The sequence below is a fragment of the Haemorhous mexicanus genome, chromosome 8, assembly GCF_027477595.1.
Source record: "Haemorhous mexicanus isolate bHaeMex1 chromosome 8, bHaeMex1.pri, whole genome shotgun sequence".
Classification (NCBI taxonomy): Eukaryota; Metazoa; Chordata; class Aves; order Passeriformes; family Fringillidae; genus Haemorhous; species Haemorhous mexicanus.
In genome coordinates, this window is record NC_082348.1 from 6425283 (window position 1) to 6446046 (window position 20764).

General features: G+C 40.4%; 1 protein-coding gene across 14 annotated transcripts in view; it reads right to left on the reverse strand.

Moving 5' to 3' along the window:
- R3HDM1 (R3H domain containing 1) overlaps positions 1–20764 on the reverse strand; it is a 78483-nt gene that overhangs the window by 10290 nt on the left and 47429 nt on the right. For 10 of the 14 annotated variants that reach the window (XM_059852556.1, XM_059852553.1, XM_059852555.1 and 7 more), the window contains 11 exons: positions 18755–18863; positions 18563–18658; positions 17219–17256; positions 17088–17138; positions 16724–16935; positions 14422–14679; positions 11754–11908; positions 6770–7033; positions 6287–6407; positions 1491–1645; positions 791–939 (listed from right to left, as the gene is read on the reverse strand). In XM_059852556.1, coding sequence (XP_059708539.1) covers positions 791–939; positions 1491–1645; positions 6287–6407; positions 6770–7033; positions 11754–11908; positions 14422–14679; positions 16724–16935; positions 17088–17138; positions 17219–17256; positions 18563–18658; positions 18755–18863 — 1608 coding nt within the window. Of the gene's footprint in view, positions 1–790; positions 940–1490; positions 1646–6286; positions 6408–6769; positions 7034–11753; positions 11909–14421; positions 14680–16723; positions 16936–17087; positions 17139–17218; positions 17257–18562; positions 18659–18754; positions 18864–19729; positions 19877–20764 lie in introns of those variants that run through there. The other 4 variants (XM_059852560.1, XM_059852559.1, XM_059852561.1 and 1 more) reach the window with 3 other exon arrangements.

The following is a 20764-nucleotide window of genomic DNA, read 5'->3' on the forward strand; positions in this document are numbered from 1 at the left end:
TCTGCACTCTCAAAAGGATGAACAAGCTTCAAACTATTGCTGCTTGTTTAAAAGCTCCCAGGTATTTTTAAATGCTGCACATTTGTAAGTTCAAAAAAACTTGAGAAAGAAAAATTTGTAAGAAGCATGAATCCGAATGAATTCTCCTAGGTACTTGCCTATCTGTTCTCAAATAGACTGCTTTGGGGACACAGATGTATATTCAGGGAGGGCTGTACATGCAAACCAATCTGCTGCTACCAAGGTCGGTAAAAAAAAAAAGAAAAAAGTTTATTTATCAAACAAAAGCCAAGTTTCTACACTTGTTTCACACCCAGCTTGGTGCCAGCAGGCCTCATCTACAATACAAAGTAAGCTAAACCTTTTCCATGCAAAGTTCCAAAAAAGAAGTCAGTTTTTTTCTGGGATTCAAATTATTTTTCCTTTACACATTATATTTGTCAAAACCAGTGAATATGGATAGTCATCTTAAATATTACTGCAGAAAGATTGAAATGCTGAGCACACTGGTGGTCTCATGGGTAAAAAATGGAATGCAGAAAATTTAAGAGGTGGAACTGTAGTAAAGTATTGCTGAAAGTGCTATGGAGACAATGTTTTCCAGTCCAACAAGTATGTCACAGGAAAGCAGTACTGCTTGTTTCACTTAACTGCAGAAAAGCAAAAAATAAACAGAAAGTCTGCTTTTAAAATAATAGTTTTAATATTAATACTACTAAACCAGATCCTATCAGTTCTTACAAAGCCACTAAGCCCTGCTGCTGAGAAATCAAGTATCAGTTAAACTTACCTTAGATTGTTCTGTTGACCTGATGGAATGACACTGTAGTAGACTGGCATTCCTGTGGCGGGCAGTCCTTGGCTGGACTGGCTGGGGATTATAACAGGCTGCTGATATGTCTGCTGGGGCACTGCTTGGGAACCTTGAGGCACCGAAACCTGCAATGGGCCACACAGTAAGATTTTCTCCTGCAATGTTTCTGCCTCTTGACCATCATCCAGTTGATATAAGAATTTAAAAATAACCCCAGAAACTGAAAGATCTCCTGGAATTCTCTAAAACCAGAATAAGAGTGGTAACAGCAGCTAAAATAACAACACCGTATTAAAAAAAAAAATCTTTAAATCTTCTTCCTCCCAAATGGAAACGTTGCCTCCAATGAACTCCATGAATTAACAAGCTATTTTCTATACAATAGAAAGTGGGGTGGTGGGAAGGAAACCTTCCAAGCTTTTCTTCCCCACCCTCTGAACTGCAACTGATGCAGCACTTGGCTTTCAACAGCACTAGAACTTGTGTAGTTGTGACAAGTTCTTGTTTCTTCTCACTTCAGTTGAGGGTTTGTATCTTTAGCTTCTGTCCCCAGAGTCACCTTTGGCACCTGCTTGCAGCTTTCTACCATTTCTACCATAAAGAAAAGGACTTAAAGAAAACCCCAACACTCAAATCCACAGAAGAGTCATTGGAAAGTTATGAATACAATACCCACCTGATAAGATGGCACTGAGGGATATGGAACAATCACACCTTGAATTTGATTCCCAATGTTGTTGTGTTGGCCACTGACTAGATTTTGATTCTGAGACTGCTGAACTCCAACTAAACCCTGGTAGTTTTGCTGTTGGTTGGGCAAAATCTGGTAACCTGAAATTATACATTTAAATCTTACTTTGAAATAATGAACAGATTTTAAGCATAGTTACCTATTCAAAAATACATGTGTAGCATTTTCCAATGGCTTGTTTAATCTGGCAGCTTCACGACAGTTGAACTTATCATGCATTTAAAAAGAAGCCAACATTAAAATTAATAGATTTACTCATTTGGATTCAGCATGAAATATTATCCATACTGTTTGCAATGCTGCTCCCACATGCATGCACTATTCATTTACACTCTGGCTTACATGCATTAACACCTTGATTTGACAGGTGAAAGCTGGAAGCACTTGAACAAAGCATGCTAGACAGGATCAAACCCAATTCATTGTCTGGTATTGTGAACAAGGCCATTCCAGGTACTTCGGTTTGAAAATTCTACATTTGCAAAATTCAGCTTGGACCTCAGGTGCCCCAGGGGTCAGAGCATCTTGACTGCAATTCAAAACTAAATCAAACTTTAGAAAAATTTGCATAAGGCCTGTGTGCAAATCCTTGCCAAAGGGGCAATTTCTTCTGAAATCTGTAATGCTAAAACCAACTGGGGATTGAGAAAAATCTTCCAAGTTCAAGCCATGTTGGTACATAGTGGAAGATGTTTTATATTCAAAGTTCTCTTAGGGACACAAAGAAAGATTTTCATATTCACCCCTCTGTAGCATCTCTAAAAAAATTTATTATTGTTTAAACTGGTATCCTCTCCTATCTTTCAAAAATTGCCTAAAAAAACCCACCCTACCCCACCCCAAAACCCAAACCCAAACACCCCAAGCATGAATGCCAAACAGGAAATTTGTGCATTTATAAAGTCCAACCTAAACTCCCCTTTCCTTTTTTTTTTAAAAAGCATTTCACAGGTAACTGCTACCATGATCCAAACACATGCAGAACACAAGTTCTATTTCTCTCATGTTCCATCATACAGGTGTGCACTACTTACCACATCAGCAAAACCCCAACACAGTCAGTGTTTCTGAGACAAAGCCAGTTATCCCTCCAGAATAACAAAACTGGGCTTGTCAAGATGCACTGACGGCAAGAAGAGTCTGTGTTTGAGTTGGACACATCCACAGCCCACTGACCTTGACATTCCCCATGCTCCCTACCTTGGCAAGGAACTATAATAGATCAAATTTAGCTGCAAAAACTCCCTTGGGTTTTCTTTATACTGTGCTAAAAAAAGGCTCAGTCTATTCTGAAAGCAATCCAGTTAACATAAAACACCTTTTTGTGAGCAGCACCCTCCGATGCTCATTGATTTTGTCCACCAGTACAATGAACATTGTGCACTAACAGCCTCAGCAGGCTCTCTATAGAAATTGCAACAATGAACACCAAACAAAGACTGTTAATATTATCAAATATTGCTTCAGAAAATTAAAGGGAAGAAGATTCAGTTTGTTAAAACCAAGACAGCTATTCATTAGAACCACACAACACTATAAATATTTTCAGAGGACTAGACAAAACTTCAGAACAATATATGCTTGAAGTAGGATTAGTAGTACTTAGTTTGAACTGTGCACAAAATGCCCTTCAAATCTGTAATATACAAAATGCTTTAACATACTTTATTATAAAGTGGTCTATGGCCCCTAAAAAGCAGCAGAATGGGAAGTTGTGCTGTGACAGTGCACCTGCAGCCTGAACCCCTCATGTCCCAGAAATTGCAATGGATCCATGAGTAGCTCTGCAGCCTTTTCTGGCACTTGCAGAGACAGATACAATCAATTCTGCAAGCAGAGGGAACTGGAACAATACAAACTGGCTGCCACGAAGGTTCCCCAGAGCGTTCCAAAGAATGCTCTATTTTTAGCTGCAGTTTCACCTCTGCATAGAGTGGGCTGACAGAAATGCAGCACTCAGCACAAACCCCACACCTGCCACAGCAGATTGCTCCATTACACAGAAATACTCTCAAACTGGACGTAAAAATAGGAGCAGGTTTCTTAATATTTACTTAATTCAAAAGAAATCACAGTTAAGATAAGAAAAGTTAAGTCACAGAATATAGAAATACATTTTTTGAACAATGCATTAGGAGTGAAAAACAGTGTTTATTGAAGAAGAGAAAAGCAAGTACAAGCACTCGGTTAACGAGCTGGGAGTTGATGAACTTGGTTTTGACTATTACAGCTACAGCTACTGTTGCAACTGGTGCAGTTTTATCCCTGGCTTGTGAAACAGAAGCCAGCTGAACTGCAGCTGATGTTCCTACAGGAACTGTAGTTCAGACTGGATTTTTAAACAACCTGTAGTTAGGTCTCATGGTAACTGGGCTCACATTAACATGGCAATTGGAAATGATTTTTTTCTTAAGGAGAGTTTTCTTCTCCCAACATCTTTTGGGCAACAAAAGCATTGTTATTAAAAGTGAACCCCCCAAAATATTTCACCTGAAACCCCTTTAAAAAGGAAGCCAGGAAGCAGCTGAAAAAGAGACCGGTTCACTGTGAGAAATGTAAACCTCTCAGACAGTGTTACGGCCCCGAATCCAACAGCTCATCAATAAAAGTCAGGCCACTCCTCAACATTAGACCAGAAGTGGCTGCAGTTGCCATGCTCTCAGAAGCTGCCATCTTTTATCTGAATTTGTGTTTGCAAAGTTATTCCATAGTTAGTAACCACTTCCTGAGATGAACAACCCCCATGGCTTTTATGTAATGCAAGATTTGTAACTCTATTTTTGCCCAGCCGCTTTGCTGTATGAGCCAAGTAACGTGGTGCCTTTGGCTCAAAACCACACATTGCTAATAAGCATCAACCACTTCAGGTGCGGCTTTGTGTTAAATTCATACAAATATCAATGGTTTAAAATAAATTACAAGGGAGAGAATTTTCAAATACACCATCTTATGAGGTATTTCCAGAACACATAACAAGACATGGAACCATCAGTTTCTAAAATGCTGATTCAAATTTGCTTATAAAGCATTAAATGAGAACCAGCAATAGCTGGAGAGCAGTTTGGAAATTTTCAGTTAAACACTAATTATGCAGTTTCTGGTAAGATCCTTATTTCTCCCATTAGTGCTGGTAAACACCAAGTAACCCAACATGAAACAGAATTATTGGCTGGACCATCCCCATACTACCTAAACAGGATCCCTTGATATCAGAGTACAGGTACAAGGCACATGATCACAGCAGTAGAGCAGCTGTCTGCACAGCTTGCTTATTTTATTTCTTCCAGGACAGAGAGGGAGTTTATCTGCTGACACTTTTCACCCACAGGCAGTGAAATCCAGTAAAAGAGCTAAAAACATACAAGAAAGGAACTTACCTAATAGCAACCAGTTCATCCCTTTGCACCTTATCACCCCATGCTTTCCAATTCAGACTGGTTTGTTTAGGTACAAAGGTACACTGAGCTCTCTGATTTGGGGAGTTTGTGTGCTTCTCACACAGGATGTCCCCACACCCTGGGAAGTAATCCCCCTTGAGCCTCAGACTTTTTGCTATTAAGTAGTCTAGGTATTAAAAATTCTGAGGAAGGAAAGCAGGTTGTGTAATACGGTTGGGTAACACATCTCTAACACCAGTGGATAACACAAGTTGCAAAACCAAGTAATTTGTTTTCCTTTGAAAAAAATCTTTGTGAACTGAACGCTGAATAACTCCATCAAGTGTTGCTACTATTGGAGCACTTCCTAGAAGAAGTGCAGAAGAGAAGCTATCCCTCTTACATGCTGCTTCACAGGACACAAATAAATCCAGTCAATTTTTGTAAAAGTTGATCTTCCATTTCTGTAGAGCAACACATAGAGGGGGCAGGGGAAGGAATTAAAAAGACCCTCTTGAAGGAAACTCAGAAGCATGTTACATATTCAACTGAGAGCTGGGATAAAAGTCTGGTCTTTAAGGATCTCTGCCTCCAAACATCACTAGTTACTTCTGAAAGTTTTGACCATGAGTCAAGATATTACTGAGAAGTAAATTTGTTTCAGGAATACATATCTTACTGAGGAAGTCATAACAGTATTTAGAAGTACAGATTGTGAGAATAATGGTAGCCTACAGTTAGAATCTGTAAAGGGAAAGAAAAGACAAGAAGAAAGGAAGGAGATGGAAATGAAGCTTGCTAACATTCATAGAAGGGTAAGTCAGCTGAAAAGTCTTTACTAAAATAGGTAACCACATTATATATTCCATCCAATACCCTGATACCTTTAATCATAGGACAGAAGAAGTAAAACAGTATCACCAATATCTTCTGCACAGCACTCTTTTCATGCCACAGCACCTAAGATTAGGATCTTTAGCTTAGAACTTTCAGTTAAGGTACATCTCTTTAAGGTCACATCATTTAAAGGTACTAATTTATCTTACTTTGCAAGTTAATCAAGTTATTAGTTATTAAGTTACAAATATTTTAAATTATTAACTTTTACATTTAAAAAACCCTGTAATTAAAGTAACAGCATGAGCCACTCAAAGGAATCGCTTGAATCCCAAGTTTCATGCACAAGTGCCTGAAATTTTTCCACCTTAGGTTAGCTACAATTTGTATTTTACATTTGATCCTCTACTCTATTTGAAATTTTACAGCAAAGTAAGTTTAAAATGAAAAAGCAGGAGAGAAACCACCCCAAATGCCCTAATGAAATGCTGAAAGAGTTGAACAAACCTGTCTGCTGGCCAGGCTGGGGCAGGGCCTGGCTCTGCTGTGTGCTGTAATGGACAGAAACAGGGCGGTACTGCTGGCTGGAGTGGGGGTACTGGCTGGGGGTACAGTAACAGGGTGGCATCTGCAAAGGAACAACCAGAGGGTCACTGCCTGCATGCAGCTTTAGAGAAGGCAGACATCTAAATGCAAAATCCATTAACAAAAAAAAGAGCAAAATTTATTAAAAGGTGCAACTGATATTAAATAATTCAGTGATTCAAAAATCCATTATACTACATAAATTCCCTCTTTAACAGCCAATTTCTCTACTTTACTTGTCAAAAGTTTACTTTCCTCGAGCAAAGTGAAGTCCTTCATTACAAAACACATACCCAGAAAAGAGCCCAACCCCAGAACAAAAGCAGAGCCCCAGACAGTACAAACAGGCTGTGAGCAGAAGAGCAGGGTCAGTTTTTCCCCAGCCTTCGGGTGGCCGTGTGGTACCTGTGGCACGGGCTGCTGCACGTATCCCTGCTGCGGGAGCACGGGCTGGCCCACGGGGTGCCCGGGGCCCGAGAAGGCCGGGGCGGGCGCGGGCGGCGCTGCGGGCGGCGCTGCGGCGGGCGCGGCGGCCAGGATGTAGCCCGGCTGCTGCGGGGGCTGCAGCACCACGCCGGGCTGGAACAGCGCCGGGCCGGGCTCGGCGCCTTCGGCCGGGGGCTGCCGCGCCAGGCTCAGGTGGCTGAACTGCGATCCCAGGTTGTCTTGCTGCAGGCGTGGGGAAAACAGGAAAAACTACATTTGCAAATGCACATTCAAGGAAAAGGAAATAAAATAGCCAAGTACGTCCGTAAGTTTTGGACAGGGCGTCTCACATTACTGGGCAGTAGCAACAGCAGCCAAATAACAACAGCAAAGAAGATGGAACAGTAGCAAATTATCTTCAGGGCTGACAGCAGGAGAGAACATCCATGTTCTGACTTCACTCTTTTCACTGCAAATATTTTGCCTTTTGGATTACATCAGCCTTTATCTACTTATTGTGAGAATTCATTTGTAAAAGAAAGTTCAGAATTTGTGTCACTAACATTTTCTGACTGGACTCCAAAACTTGAGTGAAAACATCTAACCCCAGTTAAAATAGCAGGATGCATTAGGATTGCTGAAGAAAATTTTTGCTTTTAAGAGTTTAACATAATGAGGTTCTAATCCAGAGTTAAAAGGTACATTCCTCTAACTTAGTTATTATCCTCCATCCAGAGATTAATTATCTTTTCATCTGAAATCAAGTAACAACAGCGAGAAATGTGTTCCAGTGGCTACCCTCTATCTGTGTTTTATTAACACGGGAAAGGATACCACTGATTGCACTCTGCACTGCAGGGGTCCTGTGAAATCTGAAACTTCTGTTACTGTAACCCCAAGCTCCTTTTCTTAGCAAGCAATTCAAAATCAAATTAGCAATATCATGACAATTAGAAGTGATCACTAAGAAGTGATCACTAGTATTGCTTGTTTTTTGCTAAACAGGAAGATTTGGTTCATACTTTGAAAGTGGACTCTCCAAACATGCAGGTAACATTAAAACTATTTCAAAACTATCTAGTCTTAAATCATCTTAAGAAGATAGGAATTAATCAAGAGAAAGTAAGTGCAAGCTCCATCTTTTACTGATTAGCTACGTTCACATTTTATGATGTTATGGGTTTTTTTTCGTTTCCAGGCTAAAGATATTATTAATTACTGTCAGAAATATGAATTTGCACCTAAAACTTAATTTAGTATACCTTTCATATGTATTTAGTACATCTTAAAAAGCCTTATTTTCATTAGGTAGTAATCTGACTTTGGTATTTCATTCCTTAATGGTGCCTATTAAATGCAACTATAATGTTTTTCTACATTGGATTTTACATTCTGTTTTTCCAAATCCTGAGTTTGAAGAGGAGGTACTGCATGTGAGTTTAATCTTAGCTCTAAATATGTCTGAAGGATAAATCCAAGCCACACCACACTGATTTCTGTTACACTACCAGTGTAAGAAAAGTCTGACCCAGTCGCTTTGTCCTGCAGTGACAGGTATGGTACAAGCAGGACTCAGCCCTGGAACATGGCATTCCCAATAAATGGAGAAAGCACTCTCCTGGTGCCAACTACAGAGGTGTTACACTTGGGACACAATCCAAGACCATCAACACTTTTCATTATGTTACATAAGTTACCATCAGCAGGAATAAATTTTTGAAATTGCCAGGGCACTTAGTATTGGAACCCATTTCCTGAATGTGAAATGCTTTGAAATTACTACAAACAGAAAGGAGTTTCCTTCTCTGCTTTAGCACCCATTCAAACTCTCAACTTCAGAAGGAATATCCCTTTTGAATTCAGCTTAAACTGTATTTATTATAAGACATTTCTGATTAATGTTGAAAATTAGCTGCTGTACAACACTGTGATGAGTTAACCTTGGCTGGCTCCTAAGTATCCCCCAAGTCACTCCATCCTTCCTCTCATCCTTAGCAATACGGGAGGAGAAAATATGGTGAAAGGCTTATGGGTCAAGAAAAGGACAGGAAAATCATTCATCAATGACCACTGCAGGAAGATTAATTTATTTATGCCAATTAATAGTAGAGCAGGATACTGAGAAGTAAAAAAAAAACTAAAACCATCTTCCCTCAACCCCACTGCTTCTACCCAGACTCAACTTCACTCACAAATCTTCTACTTCCTCCTCCAAGTATCACAAGGGATGAAGAATGGGGCTTGTGATTGGTTCCAAATCATGTATCTACTGCTTCTTCCTCCTCACTCTTCTGCTCCAGCATGGGGTCCCACCCATGGGATACCATCCTTCACAAACCTCTTCAATGTGGGTTCTTCCCAAAGGCTGAAGTCCTGAAGGAGTGGAGTGCCCAAGTGTGGGTCCTACCAGAAAACCTGATCCTGAAGGCTCCAGCTTCCTTCAGAGCATCCATGGGATGCTCCAAGGGCTGCAGGGTGGATATCTACTCCACCATGGTCCTCCATGGGCTTCAAGGGGAGAATCTGCTTCTCAAGAGTTTCCTCCCCAGGCTGCAGGCTCTGCTCCAGCACCTGGAGCACCTCCTTGCTTTCCTCCCTCTGGCCTCAATATATGTGGTGTTGTTTCTCCCTCCTGTCCCTCACACCCTTTTCCAAGCACACTCGGAGGTGTCACCAGTGTGAATGACTGACTCAGCTTGGGCTGTGCACAGTCAGCCCTGGAGCTGCCTGAAATGGGCTCTGTCCAACGTGGGGCAGCTCCCAGGCTTTTCTCCCAGAAGCCATCCCCGCAGCTCCCTGCTCCAAAAGCTTTGCCCCATGAACTCAACACAAACATGCACTCAGTAGAGTATCAGAGCAGACTTTGACCTGTTCAGATCTCCATAGTTCAACCTAATCTAGTTCAGAGTCTCCCTTGGATAACAACTCTCCTTTACTAAGTTTCAGTTTCACTTTGTATGACTTTTCTTTTTTCCTGGTTTTTGATAGACTAAGATATTTTATTTCCAGCTTCTACATATTAAACAATGGATACTAGAGAAGTGGGACTGTTGAAAGTCTACCAGAGAAGATACAAAAAGGTAACCAGAAAAAATCAGAGCAGCTGATCCCTTAGAATGTATTACGGTTTAGAAGAAGAGTGAGCAGACAAGGAAACAATAGGAAGCAGTGGAAAGAGGTTAATCCAGAGACATAAAAAGGTACTGACTGGCTAATGAAACAGCATTGAAAAATTTTCTTTTCAAAGAGAAAGGGAAATAATGTATCTCAAAATACAGAGATATATAGATATAGCCTTAATTGCACGTATTCCTGCTGAACGTGAAATGTTCCCATCTCGGGCACTCAGGTGCTGTGTCATTGAGAGCCAGTCACTACCCTGGTATCACACAGCACTCAAGCAGCCAAGCAAAGGCCAGCAGCCACCAGAGAGGAGCCTGTGCAAGGAGCAGAGAAGAGAAGGTGTAATACCACAGAGTATTGCTGTGCAGAGGAGGCTGGCAGGAGCGGGGGTGGGTACGACACTGCAGAGTACTGGACAGGCTGGGAGGAAGGCTGCAGAGCCCGCAGAGGCTGCAGAAATAACAGGGTTATGAACAAGGTTAACACCAGAGTAAGAGAAGTGAAAACAAGTCTTTAGTAACAGAGAAAAGCAACTGTGCTGCAGAAGAGCAACTCGCTCCACTCTCAGAAACAGAATGGATCCTTCTTTTTTCTTAAGCCTAAAACTGCATAGAACGAAAACAGAAGTAACTCTGAATATCTCAGTCTCCCATAAGACATCCATTGCTTTATCTGTTATACAGTATATTAGCTATCTCAGCAAATTGCTTCTATTTAACATTTACTGTTTCCTTCAGAGAGACTAAAAACTCCACACACATTTTAAACTCGAGCTCTTTCAAAGCACCTAAAGGCAGAATGAATTTACTACTAACCATGGATTCAAACATACTACTTTCATTTATTCAACAGTACTAAAATATTTTCCCTAGATAGTTATCATTGCTCATAATATTTCAGACAGGTTTAATTCCAGCATCCATTGAGAGGGTAATCAGAGAATTAGTACAGAATTTGTGAAGAAAATAGCAAATATTACATACACACTTCTGTGAACTAGAAAGAGTACAAAAGAGACCTTTTGCAAAACAGACCAGCTCGACTGTGTCATACCCAGCTATCTGAACAGGTTTGAACAGGGAAAACAAACAAACAAAGGTAAGAGGTTTAGATGAAGTTCTATAAATAACTTTCTGATAAAATTTAAGAACCATCTGAAAATACCACAGGAGACTACAGCCAGTACCTTGGTGCCTGAAATAGCTGCTGTGGAGAGGGAGAACCCTCCCTTCTCCTGCCCAAGCATCTTGCTTTTCTTCTCCTTCTAGGGCTGGGGCAGTCTTTAATCTGGCCTATTTTATTAAACTCTTGTACAAGACAAGGATAAAATACATTCTGTAGTCATGTGTGTGTTTTGTGAGCAGAATATGCTGAAGTGTTACTCAGGAGATGTTCATGCTGTACCAGTCCTGAGCTACTCCTACTGTGCCATGACTCCTGCTTGTGCTGTACAGCCCAGGAATTTATCTGGCTGAGAAACAACCCTAAGACAAGAAGCCCAAGTTTCCAGTTGGATTAACTCTTCCCAGCTGTCAACTATATTGCTTTTTATGCCTGGGTAACTCCACAGTGCAATTAGGGATGAAGGCAGAATCTCTTGTTCTTGGTTACAGAACACTTTCATACTAAAATTCCTCCATATTTTTAAGAAGAGGCTGCCTACCATGCTCAGGCACGATCAGAGCTGATAGTTGTGAGGACTGGGAGGGGAAAAAGCCCAGTTACCCTCATGTGTGTGACTGTCCTTCACATCCACTGCAGAAGAACAAATAACCCCTGCCCTGTTCCCAGTGCCCAGTGAGAGCCCCAGTGTCCCTGAGCATGTGTTTGACAAGTGCACCTGTGAGAGGACGGGGTTTGCTCCAGGCTGGTGCTGGGTGGGGCTGGGCAGGGCTGGCTGAGGGGCAGCTCCAGGCACTTGGCTCCTAACAGGCTGCTGAGGCAGGGGAGGGTTGTACACAACCGGAGTGCCATCGGGATTGAGGAACGGCTGACCTGCCCGGGGAAAGACAACAAACACAGGCAGCTGCACCATCTCAGCTGGGACAAAACAGACAAACATACAGCAGGCAAAATGAATACAATATTAACATTGAAAAATAAGGGAAGTCATACTGGTTTATATGACAGATTCATGCTGAATAAATGCCCACAACTATAACAGCAATGACTACATGCAGCTAAAACCCAAAACATTGAAGTAAACAAAGATACCCCAGTATTTTTGTAGTGAAACCACATAAAAATTTCTTATATGCTACTCATCTTGAAACTTGATTTTTAATCAAGTAGATTGAATATGACAGGAGTAATAAAGGAAAACTCTACTAAAACACTGTTTTAAGGATATCTTAAAAATTTACCTCTAATCAATTTGAAAACCAATCAGAACACAGGAGAGCTTCAAGGCAAATATTTTTTGAAAACTATATAAAGCAATAGCTGCCCTCGTATTCCCATGACTGCTAATGAGATTACTGATAAAGGACTCTCTTCCCCTACTCTTAGATTAATTGGCTTTTAGCTTTCAAAATAAATAAGAGAATTATTTTCCTATTTAATAATTTGCAACCTTAATATTACAGCAATGGGCCAATGAAAAAGAATTGAAAAATAAACTGCATAAAAGTAAATCATAAAAAACCCCAGTGATTTCTTTTTGTGCCTGGGTTGGAAAAAACCAAAACAAATCTAAGGAACAACAGGCTGGCTGGCAAGGACCTGTGCCTACCTGCTTAGTGACACGTGTCCTGCACTGGCTTATTCTGATGCTTAAAGGGCCCAACACTGATGTAAATTTTTCTCTCCTATGATTTAAAGATGTTCTTATTCTTCCTAGAGAGGTTTAAACTGAGCCTAAAGCCTTTGCACCCTGTCAAAGCAGACTAATGCTCCTCCAGACTTCTTGGTGCCATCGTATTTAAATGCAACTGCCCAACATAAAGAGTGAAACAGCTACTGAAGAAAGGACTGAAGAATTCATGGCAGAGGAAGCATGAACAGACTTGCTAAAATAAGCTACAGCAGCTCGACTGCAGCTCATCAGGTGATACTCAACTGAGCTTAATAGATTTCTCTTCAACAGTCAAGAGTTGGGAATGTTCACATCAATAGGGACTCCAATTTTCTTATTTCCTTCTCCTACTTTCTGCTAATCACCAGAGCTTCACTTATTTCTTGTAGTGGCTGGGTAAGAACTGTCTTTTCCTAATTACCAAGGCACAGATCCTCTGTCAGAAACCCTGAGGAACCAATCTCTGTTTTGGCTAGCATTGGAATAGTAAAGCCAGAGGAACAATTACAGAATATGATCATTCGAGTACACTGGAAATCAAAGTTTATCTGCACCTAAATGTTCCTTGTTCTCCAAGTGTTCTTTGTCTTCTACTAGAAGCTCATTAGACATTAACATAATTACCAAAGACTACTAATGAACTTGGCTCTAAGATGACAAATACATTCTCCAAATCCAATAGCTATCTATGAAAATTAAGTCCTACAGCAACTCATTTGTAATGAAATTTTTAGCAATTGACTCATATTAAGGAAAAAGAGGAATTTATTTCAATGTTATACCTTCTAGTGAAAAAAATTATTTACTACATTTAACAACCCTAGTGAGAAACAGTTTGCTTCAAACATCATGTGCAATTATATCTAAACATAATCAAGTCCATCTACAGAATGATGGTAAGTATATCCTGAAGTATTTTCTTTTCTACAATGAAAACCAATCATTATACCAATATTAAAAAATAAAATTTCCTAAAATTATGATCTTTTACACAAAAGGTAAATTAAATTTTTCAGCATTTCTTAATTTGTAAGTAAAAGTTTGCCCTGAGAATGCTAACTCATTATTTAATCCAGACAAGTTATTACAGATCTCCTTGCATCTGCATTATGAAGTAACAATTTTCTACTCCTTCCTAAAAAATACCAGCATTCGCCAATTACACCAACACTGATTTAATCCTGTTTTAAAGTGACAAGGATAAGTTTAGAAATAGTATTTCATCTGTGCTTCTTTCTTTCACTTGTATTAACATGGTCTTGAGCAGAGAGACATGAGTATGTTGCATTAAAAAAAAGAAGGATGATAAGTTCTTTCAAGTCAATATAAATCCTTTCTCAGGCTTCTCCCCTCACTGAAACTGTGTTACAGAAGCACTGGAAAGGATGTTTTTCTCTCCTGAAAAAAGCTGAAAGAATTAAGTTATTCTGTGTTCTGGATAGTAAATCATATGATTTTCATGTTTACTGATTAAAATTTTACATGTAAGTTAAAACTTTTCTAGAGAAAATCATGTGAGTTTACTCATTCCTTTGATCCTCCAGTCATACTTCCTTGTTAAATTAAATGCATTGAATGAACACAATCACATTAAAAAAATAAAGAGAAAAATAAGGGACAAAGGACAATACTGACATGAAGTCTTATGCAAACACTCGTGCATTTTTTTCCAAGTTCCCCAGTATAACAGAGACACCCCCAAGCATGTACCAACCTGTTTGAGGGTTGACCAGCACACTGCCAGGCGGGATGCCTGCTGCTTCCAAGGGAAGCAGAAAGAAGCTACTGCTAGCAGCAGGTGCCACTTGCCCGCTCATGCCACCATCAAAGGAAAGAGAGTTACTAGAGCTGACAGTTGGATACACGGCAGGTGTGCCAGGGGAGGGCTGGCTTAGAGCTGGCACAGGAAGAGGCTGCTGGCTGTGAGAGAGAGAACCCGTGGAGGACCCTACACTACTAGAAGATTCTGAACCTAGGAGAGGAGTAATGAGAAATTGGTTTTACCTGGAGACAGTAACATCAAGCTCACTTTAAAATATACACTTGTAAGTGCTCACCCTGAAAGCTCAGCATTAAGCACATTATTCACAGCAGCCTTGTCAATGGACTCCCCCTCCATCTCCCCTGGAATACCATTACAAGGTCCCTTCTGTGAAGCAAGGGTCAATTCAGCACTGCTTTGCACTGCAAAGTAAGGCTTTCATATCTAGCTTGGTTTTCTGGTCAGAAAATGCATATTTGTACCTCCAAAATTCATGGAAGTGATTGGTCATTACTGCAAAATGGTGGAGTGGATGCACTGAGGCAGTGAACTCCCAGCCCCAGCTCCTGCAGCTGTGCAGGGAATGCAGCTGCAGGCCCTGCTGTCCCTGTGGATTCGCTGGCTAAAGCCTCATGCCCTGCACACACTGCCTGCAAGCAAGCAAGGACCAGTTTATTTCCACTGCTTGGGGTCAGATCTTCTCTGACTCACCTGCTGGACAATTTGCACTACACTAAAACCCTCAATGTTGTTTGTTTCCTCCTCTGACAATTTGCAGGCTGAAATCAAAAATACAGCTAGAAAAATGAAATGAGGGTAAGATGGTAGCTTTAGCCCAGCTTTATGCAACAATTCAAATTTCAAAGGAGGATGAAATAGTCAATCGAAATCAGTACTCATTTTACATATATGAATTACTATAAACATTGCAAGGCAGTGGAGAACCAGACCCTGAGCTTCCTGAAAGCCAAGGCATGCAGCTAAAAAATATTCCAGAAGTCCAGTATGGAGAGGTCTGTGGAACTGCTGTTCCCAGACCACCTGACACCTGGAGCTTTAGGTATACCATTTAGCAAAGACTTTGTAAGAAGTGCATGATACTGCAGTACTTGGAAACAGAAAACAGTTGTTTAAATTTACAAACTCCCCATTAGCAGCCTCTATACAATCTAGAAGAAAAAGAAAGACTCAAAAAGCACTCAGATGGAATTTATGTACTGCTTGAAGATACTCTGCAATCCCTTATAAAAGTTGTTAATTGTAACCCTTTAACTTGTGTTTACAAAGAGAGCATAGCTTGAAGCATTGGCCTTTTTTATTGCTGAATTAAGTGAAATCAAAGCTATTAATTGTAAACTGGGTGAGATAGCACATCCCAGCTCTGTAAAACCATCATTGCCTGAGCAGAGTTACTTGGATTCATTTCCAAGTGTGTTCACTTCTAGATTATGCAGAGAAGTAAGGCTGAAGCCATTATAACCAGAGCCAATTACATCCCTGAACAACGTGAACAAACCCAAGCTCAACATGTGCCAATCACCACAACTCGGAACTGCATGAAGCAACAACCATCAAGGTGGGCATTCCCAGCCTGGAATGTCCAAATTCTCAAAATGCCAAAATAAAGACTCCAGCAAAAATTTTAAGAATCCATTTATGTTCTTGAAATTTAGCCAACAAAGACTTCTAAGAATCTATTTTATTGTCAAGCTGCAGTTTCTTTTCAAGCTGTGCCAAATAGCATCACTACACTGCTAAATGGAGTAACCCCATATGATGGCACAATTTTACAGCAGAAATACCTTGAACTGGTTTGGGTCTTTTTTTATACAATGGACAAACAGAATTTGTTACTGGTTTACTGCATTAATGTATAGCAGTGTGGCTATATACCTGTTTTATCTGAGCTAGAAGGATAGCAGTGCAGAACTTCCTAAGATGTTGCAATTAAGTTTTGCATCACTGGAAGTGGAGACCTGAACTCCAAGTATTTTATAATAAAATATTGATGGTAAAAAATGTTTTCAAACCCTTTGCATGAGATGAAAGGCATTGGCACACTTGGAAATTCTCCTTCCAAAGCCGGAAGTGTTTGCTGCATTTGTCACATTACGGCTCTAGGGAGGGGTGTGTAGATGCCCCGTGTGTGCAGCCCCCCTGTATCCCAAGAGAATGGGATGCAGGGAGCCTCCCCACTGGGAACACCAGCCATGCCCACCCGGAGCCCCCAGAGCCTGCCCCGAGGCTGCTGTACCTGTCTTGGACAGCCTGCCTGTGCTCTTGCTGCTGCCAGAGCTGTCTCCACGGCTCAGCACCGAGATGCCGCTGAAGCTGCTGGCCTTGGTGACCGCGGGCTTCAGGTTGCGCAGGGAGCTGTCGGAGTCGGTGCTGCTCCAGGGCCGCGGCTCCGTCTCTGTGCTGCTCTGGTGGCTGTTGGCCGATCTCCCCGATGCCTCCTTATTGATTCTGCAAGTTACAAACTCAACTGTTAGCACGAGCAGCGCTTGCAAAAAAAGGGAAAAGGGGAAAAAAAGAAAGAAAACAAAAAACAAGAAAGAAAAGGTAAACGCATGCAGAATACTTTGGGTTTTGTTTGTTTAAAAGAAAGCATCAAATACCTAAGTATCTGTCGTCTTTGTTGTGTACTATTAGTTTCTTCCTCCTGGATTCTGTTGACATTTTAATAAGATAGCTTAATATTTATTAAGAGAATAGGAAGACAAAACAATTAAACAGCAAATTTTCTTACCTTTTATCAGTGAAATAATTCTCTTGGGAACACAGGGACTGAGGGGCAAAGAAGTGCAGAAATTAATATGAATGGCATTTAGAACCCCTGCTACAGAACACACAGTAATCTGGAGTTTTCTGCATTGTACACGGACTTCTGCAGCACCCTCTTTATATTAAACTGCCTGAAAAACTTTACCTGTTGGTGAACAATTTCCATGAGGAAACAAGACAATATATAAAGAGGCCCATGTGCAGGAGATCAAAGCCAGCATGAAGGTAGTTACAATGCTGCTGACTTGGTTTCTATCAGACTTTTTCTGAAGTTACAGTTCTTCCCTTGGGCCTTTGGTGCCTTCTGTCACTTGCAGCTGGTGTGTGATTCCCAGCACCTGAGCTGCCTTGTCTTCTGCTGGGAAGGGTGGAGGGGGAGAGGCCACTGCTGCCGCAGTAACTGCTCAGTGCCCTGGGTACCAGTCTGGGTAAGCTACACAGCACATGGACCAGAACCAAAAAGGCTGCTCCTGACTCAAATTATTATGTCCTTGACTGTGACTTCTAACATCTGGCACAAAGCTTCTAAGGGTGTAATACATAATAAATTAAGATGCAAAAAGAAAATGTAATTTTATATCTAAAAGTCCATTCTTCTTGTTTGTAACGAAGGTGAACAAAAAAATATAAATTAGCCTCTTAAGAGCTCATTACTCTCTTTGGAATCTGGTTTTGGATGTGCAAAAAGTTATAGATAAATGTCAGAAATGGATTATTAAAAGTAACACATTTAAAAAGACATATTTATTCTGTTTTACTCAATATAATCACTACTTGCAATTGAATTGTAGCCTGTAATGTTGTCCTGCAGGGTATCTCCAGTCAGAAGATCAGACTGTGAGATTCCTGACAGGAATTTCACATATGGGACCTCAATCATTTTACTGTGACCACTCATAATGTAGTTGCTATAGATACAAGCAAGAAAAGAGGTTTTTTTGGTTTTTAATTTGCTTGGGGGTTTTTCTCCTTTTAATTATTGCTCTGAGCTGAAATGATTGCAGTACCAAAACTCTGTAACTTAAATTGCAGTGAGGGACCGAACAATGCAAAGGGGGAAAATGCATTGCACTAGATAGTGCTAGAAAACATTCCTCAATAATTCTTGGGCTGTTTGATTTTCATACAGCAGCAATTAGAGAAAACAGAAGATTTCTCAGTAACTGCAATATAATTTAAAACTCACTAAGGCCACACTCTCTCATCTGCTCAGTGTCATTTAGAAACAAAGTTTCCTGGAAAGCCACCTGTGCATGTATGTGTGTGAAGGGTTCATAGAAAACAGTGCCAGATTGGTTTTGATACGTACATCTTGTGCAAATATCCTTTCTCTAGCTCTCTGATATTCTTCTTCACGTTCTTCTATAGATTTACTTCTTCTGTCATCTTTTAATCGTATTCTCATCTAAATTAAGTGGCACAGTGTTATTTTACAAAGGAAAACAGTAAGAATGTACAGTTAAACACAGCAAGTGGAAGGAATAAGCCACGTGTGCTTTACCTGGTTGTCATCTTTGTCTAAACTAGAGTTATCTCTCTTAAGGATGTACCGCTTCTGGAAGTCATCGCTCTTCTCATCCTTTATATGCTCACAAAACTTTTGGTCAGGTCTGAGAAAAGTTGTTACAAAGAAAACATTTATGGTTTTGTAAACATACTGTACACACAGTGGAACAAACTGAAATATATTCAGGTGTAATTTAAAATATACTTCATATTCTAACCGAAATACTAGATTTTTGGCTGTCTGGGCAATGGAAAAGATACAGTGCACCCCTGACAGGTCCTGTCCTGAGGCACAACAAACCTGCTTTTAAAAACCTCTTCCTCCTTTCAAAGCTTTTGCTGCAACTCCCAGTTAAGGTGGGAAGCAAACCCCATGCCCTTGGGGAATCAGAAGTGCTTTTGAATCCCAACTGGTGCCATGCAATGGATATTGGGCATGCATGGAAGTGAAGACAGGTGTTTGCCACTAGAGCCGCAATACCTCAGAGTTCATTTCAAGGGAAAACAGAAGAAAGAAGGTAGAGGAGAAAGCACTGAAACTTAGAAACTTCTAAAAAAATTAAGCAGAAATGAGTAAGAGAAGAACAGTATAATGCAGGCAAGCAAGAGCTTCACACAGTCATAGGGAGAGAGTGAAGCAACAGATTATAAATAATGCTTTGGTATTTTGTCTACTTTGTGAAGGAAAAAGTGGTATTTTGCAAACCCTTGTTATTAAAGAGAGATACCAAGTACCTGAATAATAAAACACTGCTATTGTAAGAGAAGAGCTCAGACAATCAGAAAATATTTGTCTAATAGAGGATAGAATAAATGTATGCTCTTCTCTATTTCTGTTGTTTATCATTACCTAGGACTTCTGGATGGAGTGAGGGGAGCTTTTTCTACGAAACAGCCAGCCCTGCCTATTGGGTACTGGCTGCCCAAACATAATTAGCAGGCATTTCAGAGAACCTTTAGACTGTCTTACCTCTTTCTTTTAAAGGTCTCTGAATTTACTGCCCTGCAATCACCAACTCCCACTCCACTGAGACGTGCCAGTGTGCACTGGGTGGTTGATGTCAGTAACATCCCTGCTCGGCGAGGGAGCCGCGAACCTGCCTATGAGGAAAAGGTAAGTTTGGCTTTATTCCACATGGAGCAGATCTCCAAGGTTTTCTTTCTAAATTCTTATTTTGTATCCAAAGTGATTTAAAATAAGAATATTGAAAACATCAAGAATCTTTATGTCTGCAGGTTAGATGAAATGCCTGCTAATTAGTAACTACATCTACAGGGGCTTCTAGAGGCCACAAGCTATTTAAATATGGTCTAAAAAATTTTTAAAACCATAAAAATGAAATAATCTTTTATTAGTTCTTATTCCACAGTTGAAGTGGTAGGCTGAAGCTTCAGTCTAGAGATGCTGGTAGATGCAAAGGCAACAGATTTGAAATGTTTGGCTTTCTAGGTCAATTTAGATATTGATTGTACAGCCAAAGCAAAAACACATACATAAATAATACAAGTATTCAACATATATTTAGGCTCTCTATGTATTTCTAAAACTTCTGAGGACAAACTGTTTACTTAAGTGAAATTTCAGTGTGGCATATCATTTCAGTCCTACTGACTCTAAAATAGGGTGGATAATTAGATTTTTTTCTCCCAAAGCCATAAAAAGTGTACCTAGAGACTGAGATTAAGATATGCAGGCACTGTAAACTCCTGTTCTCATGTTCAAGACCATCAAAAAATGGCATCAGGCAAATGCTCTAAGTTAAAACTAGAAACTAGGTGGCATAAATATGTCAACACATTAGACCTTTGTCTTTTTGAGAGAGAATGAGGAGACAGAGCAAGTGCAGAGAATGGAGAGAACAGCTGGGTCCCTTGAATGAAAACCTCAATTCCGCACAGGCTGCAGAGTTGCTGTGGCCCCAGTGCTATCTTCTCTGCAATATGGATTTTCCTGGGGGTTTCTCCAAGAACTCCCCAGCCCTCACAATAAAGCAGCACACCATGG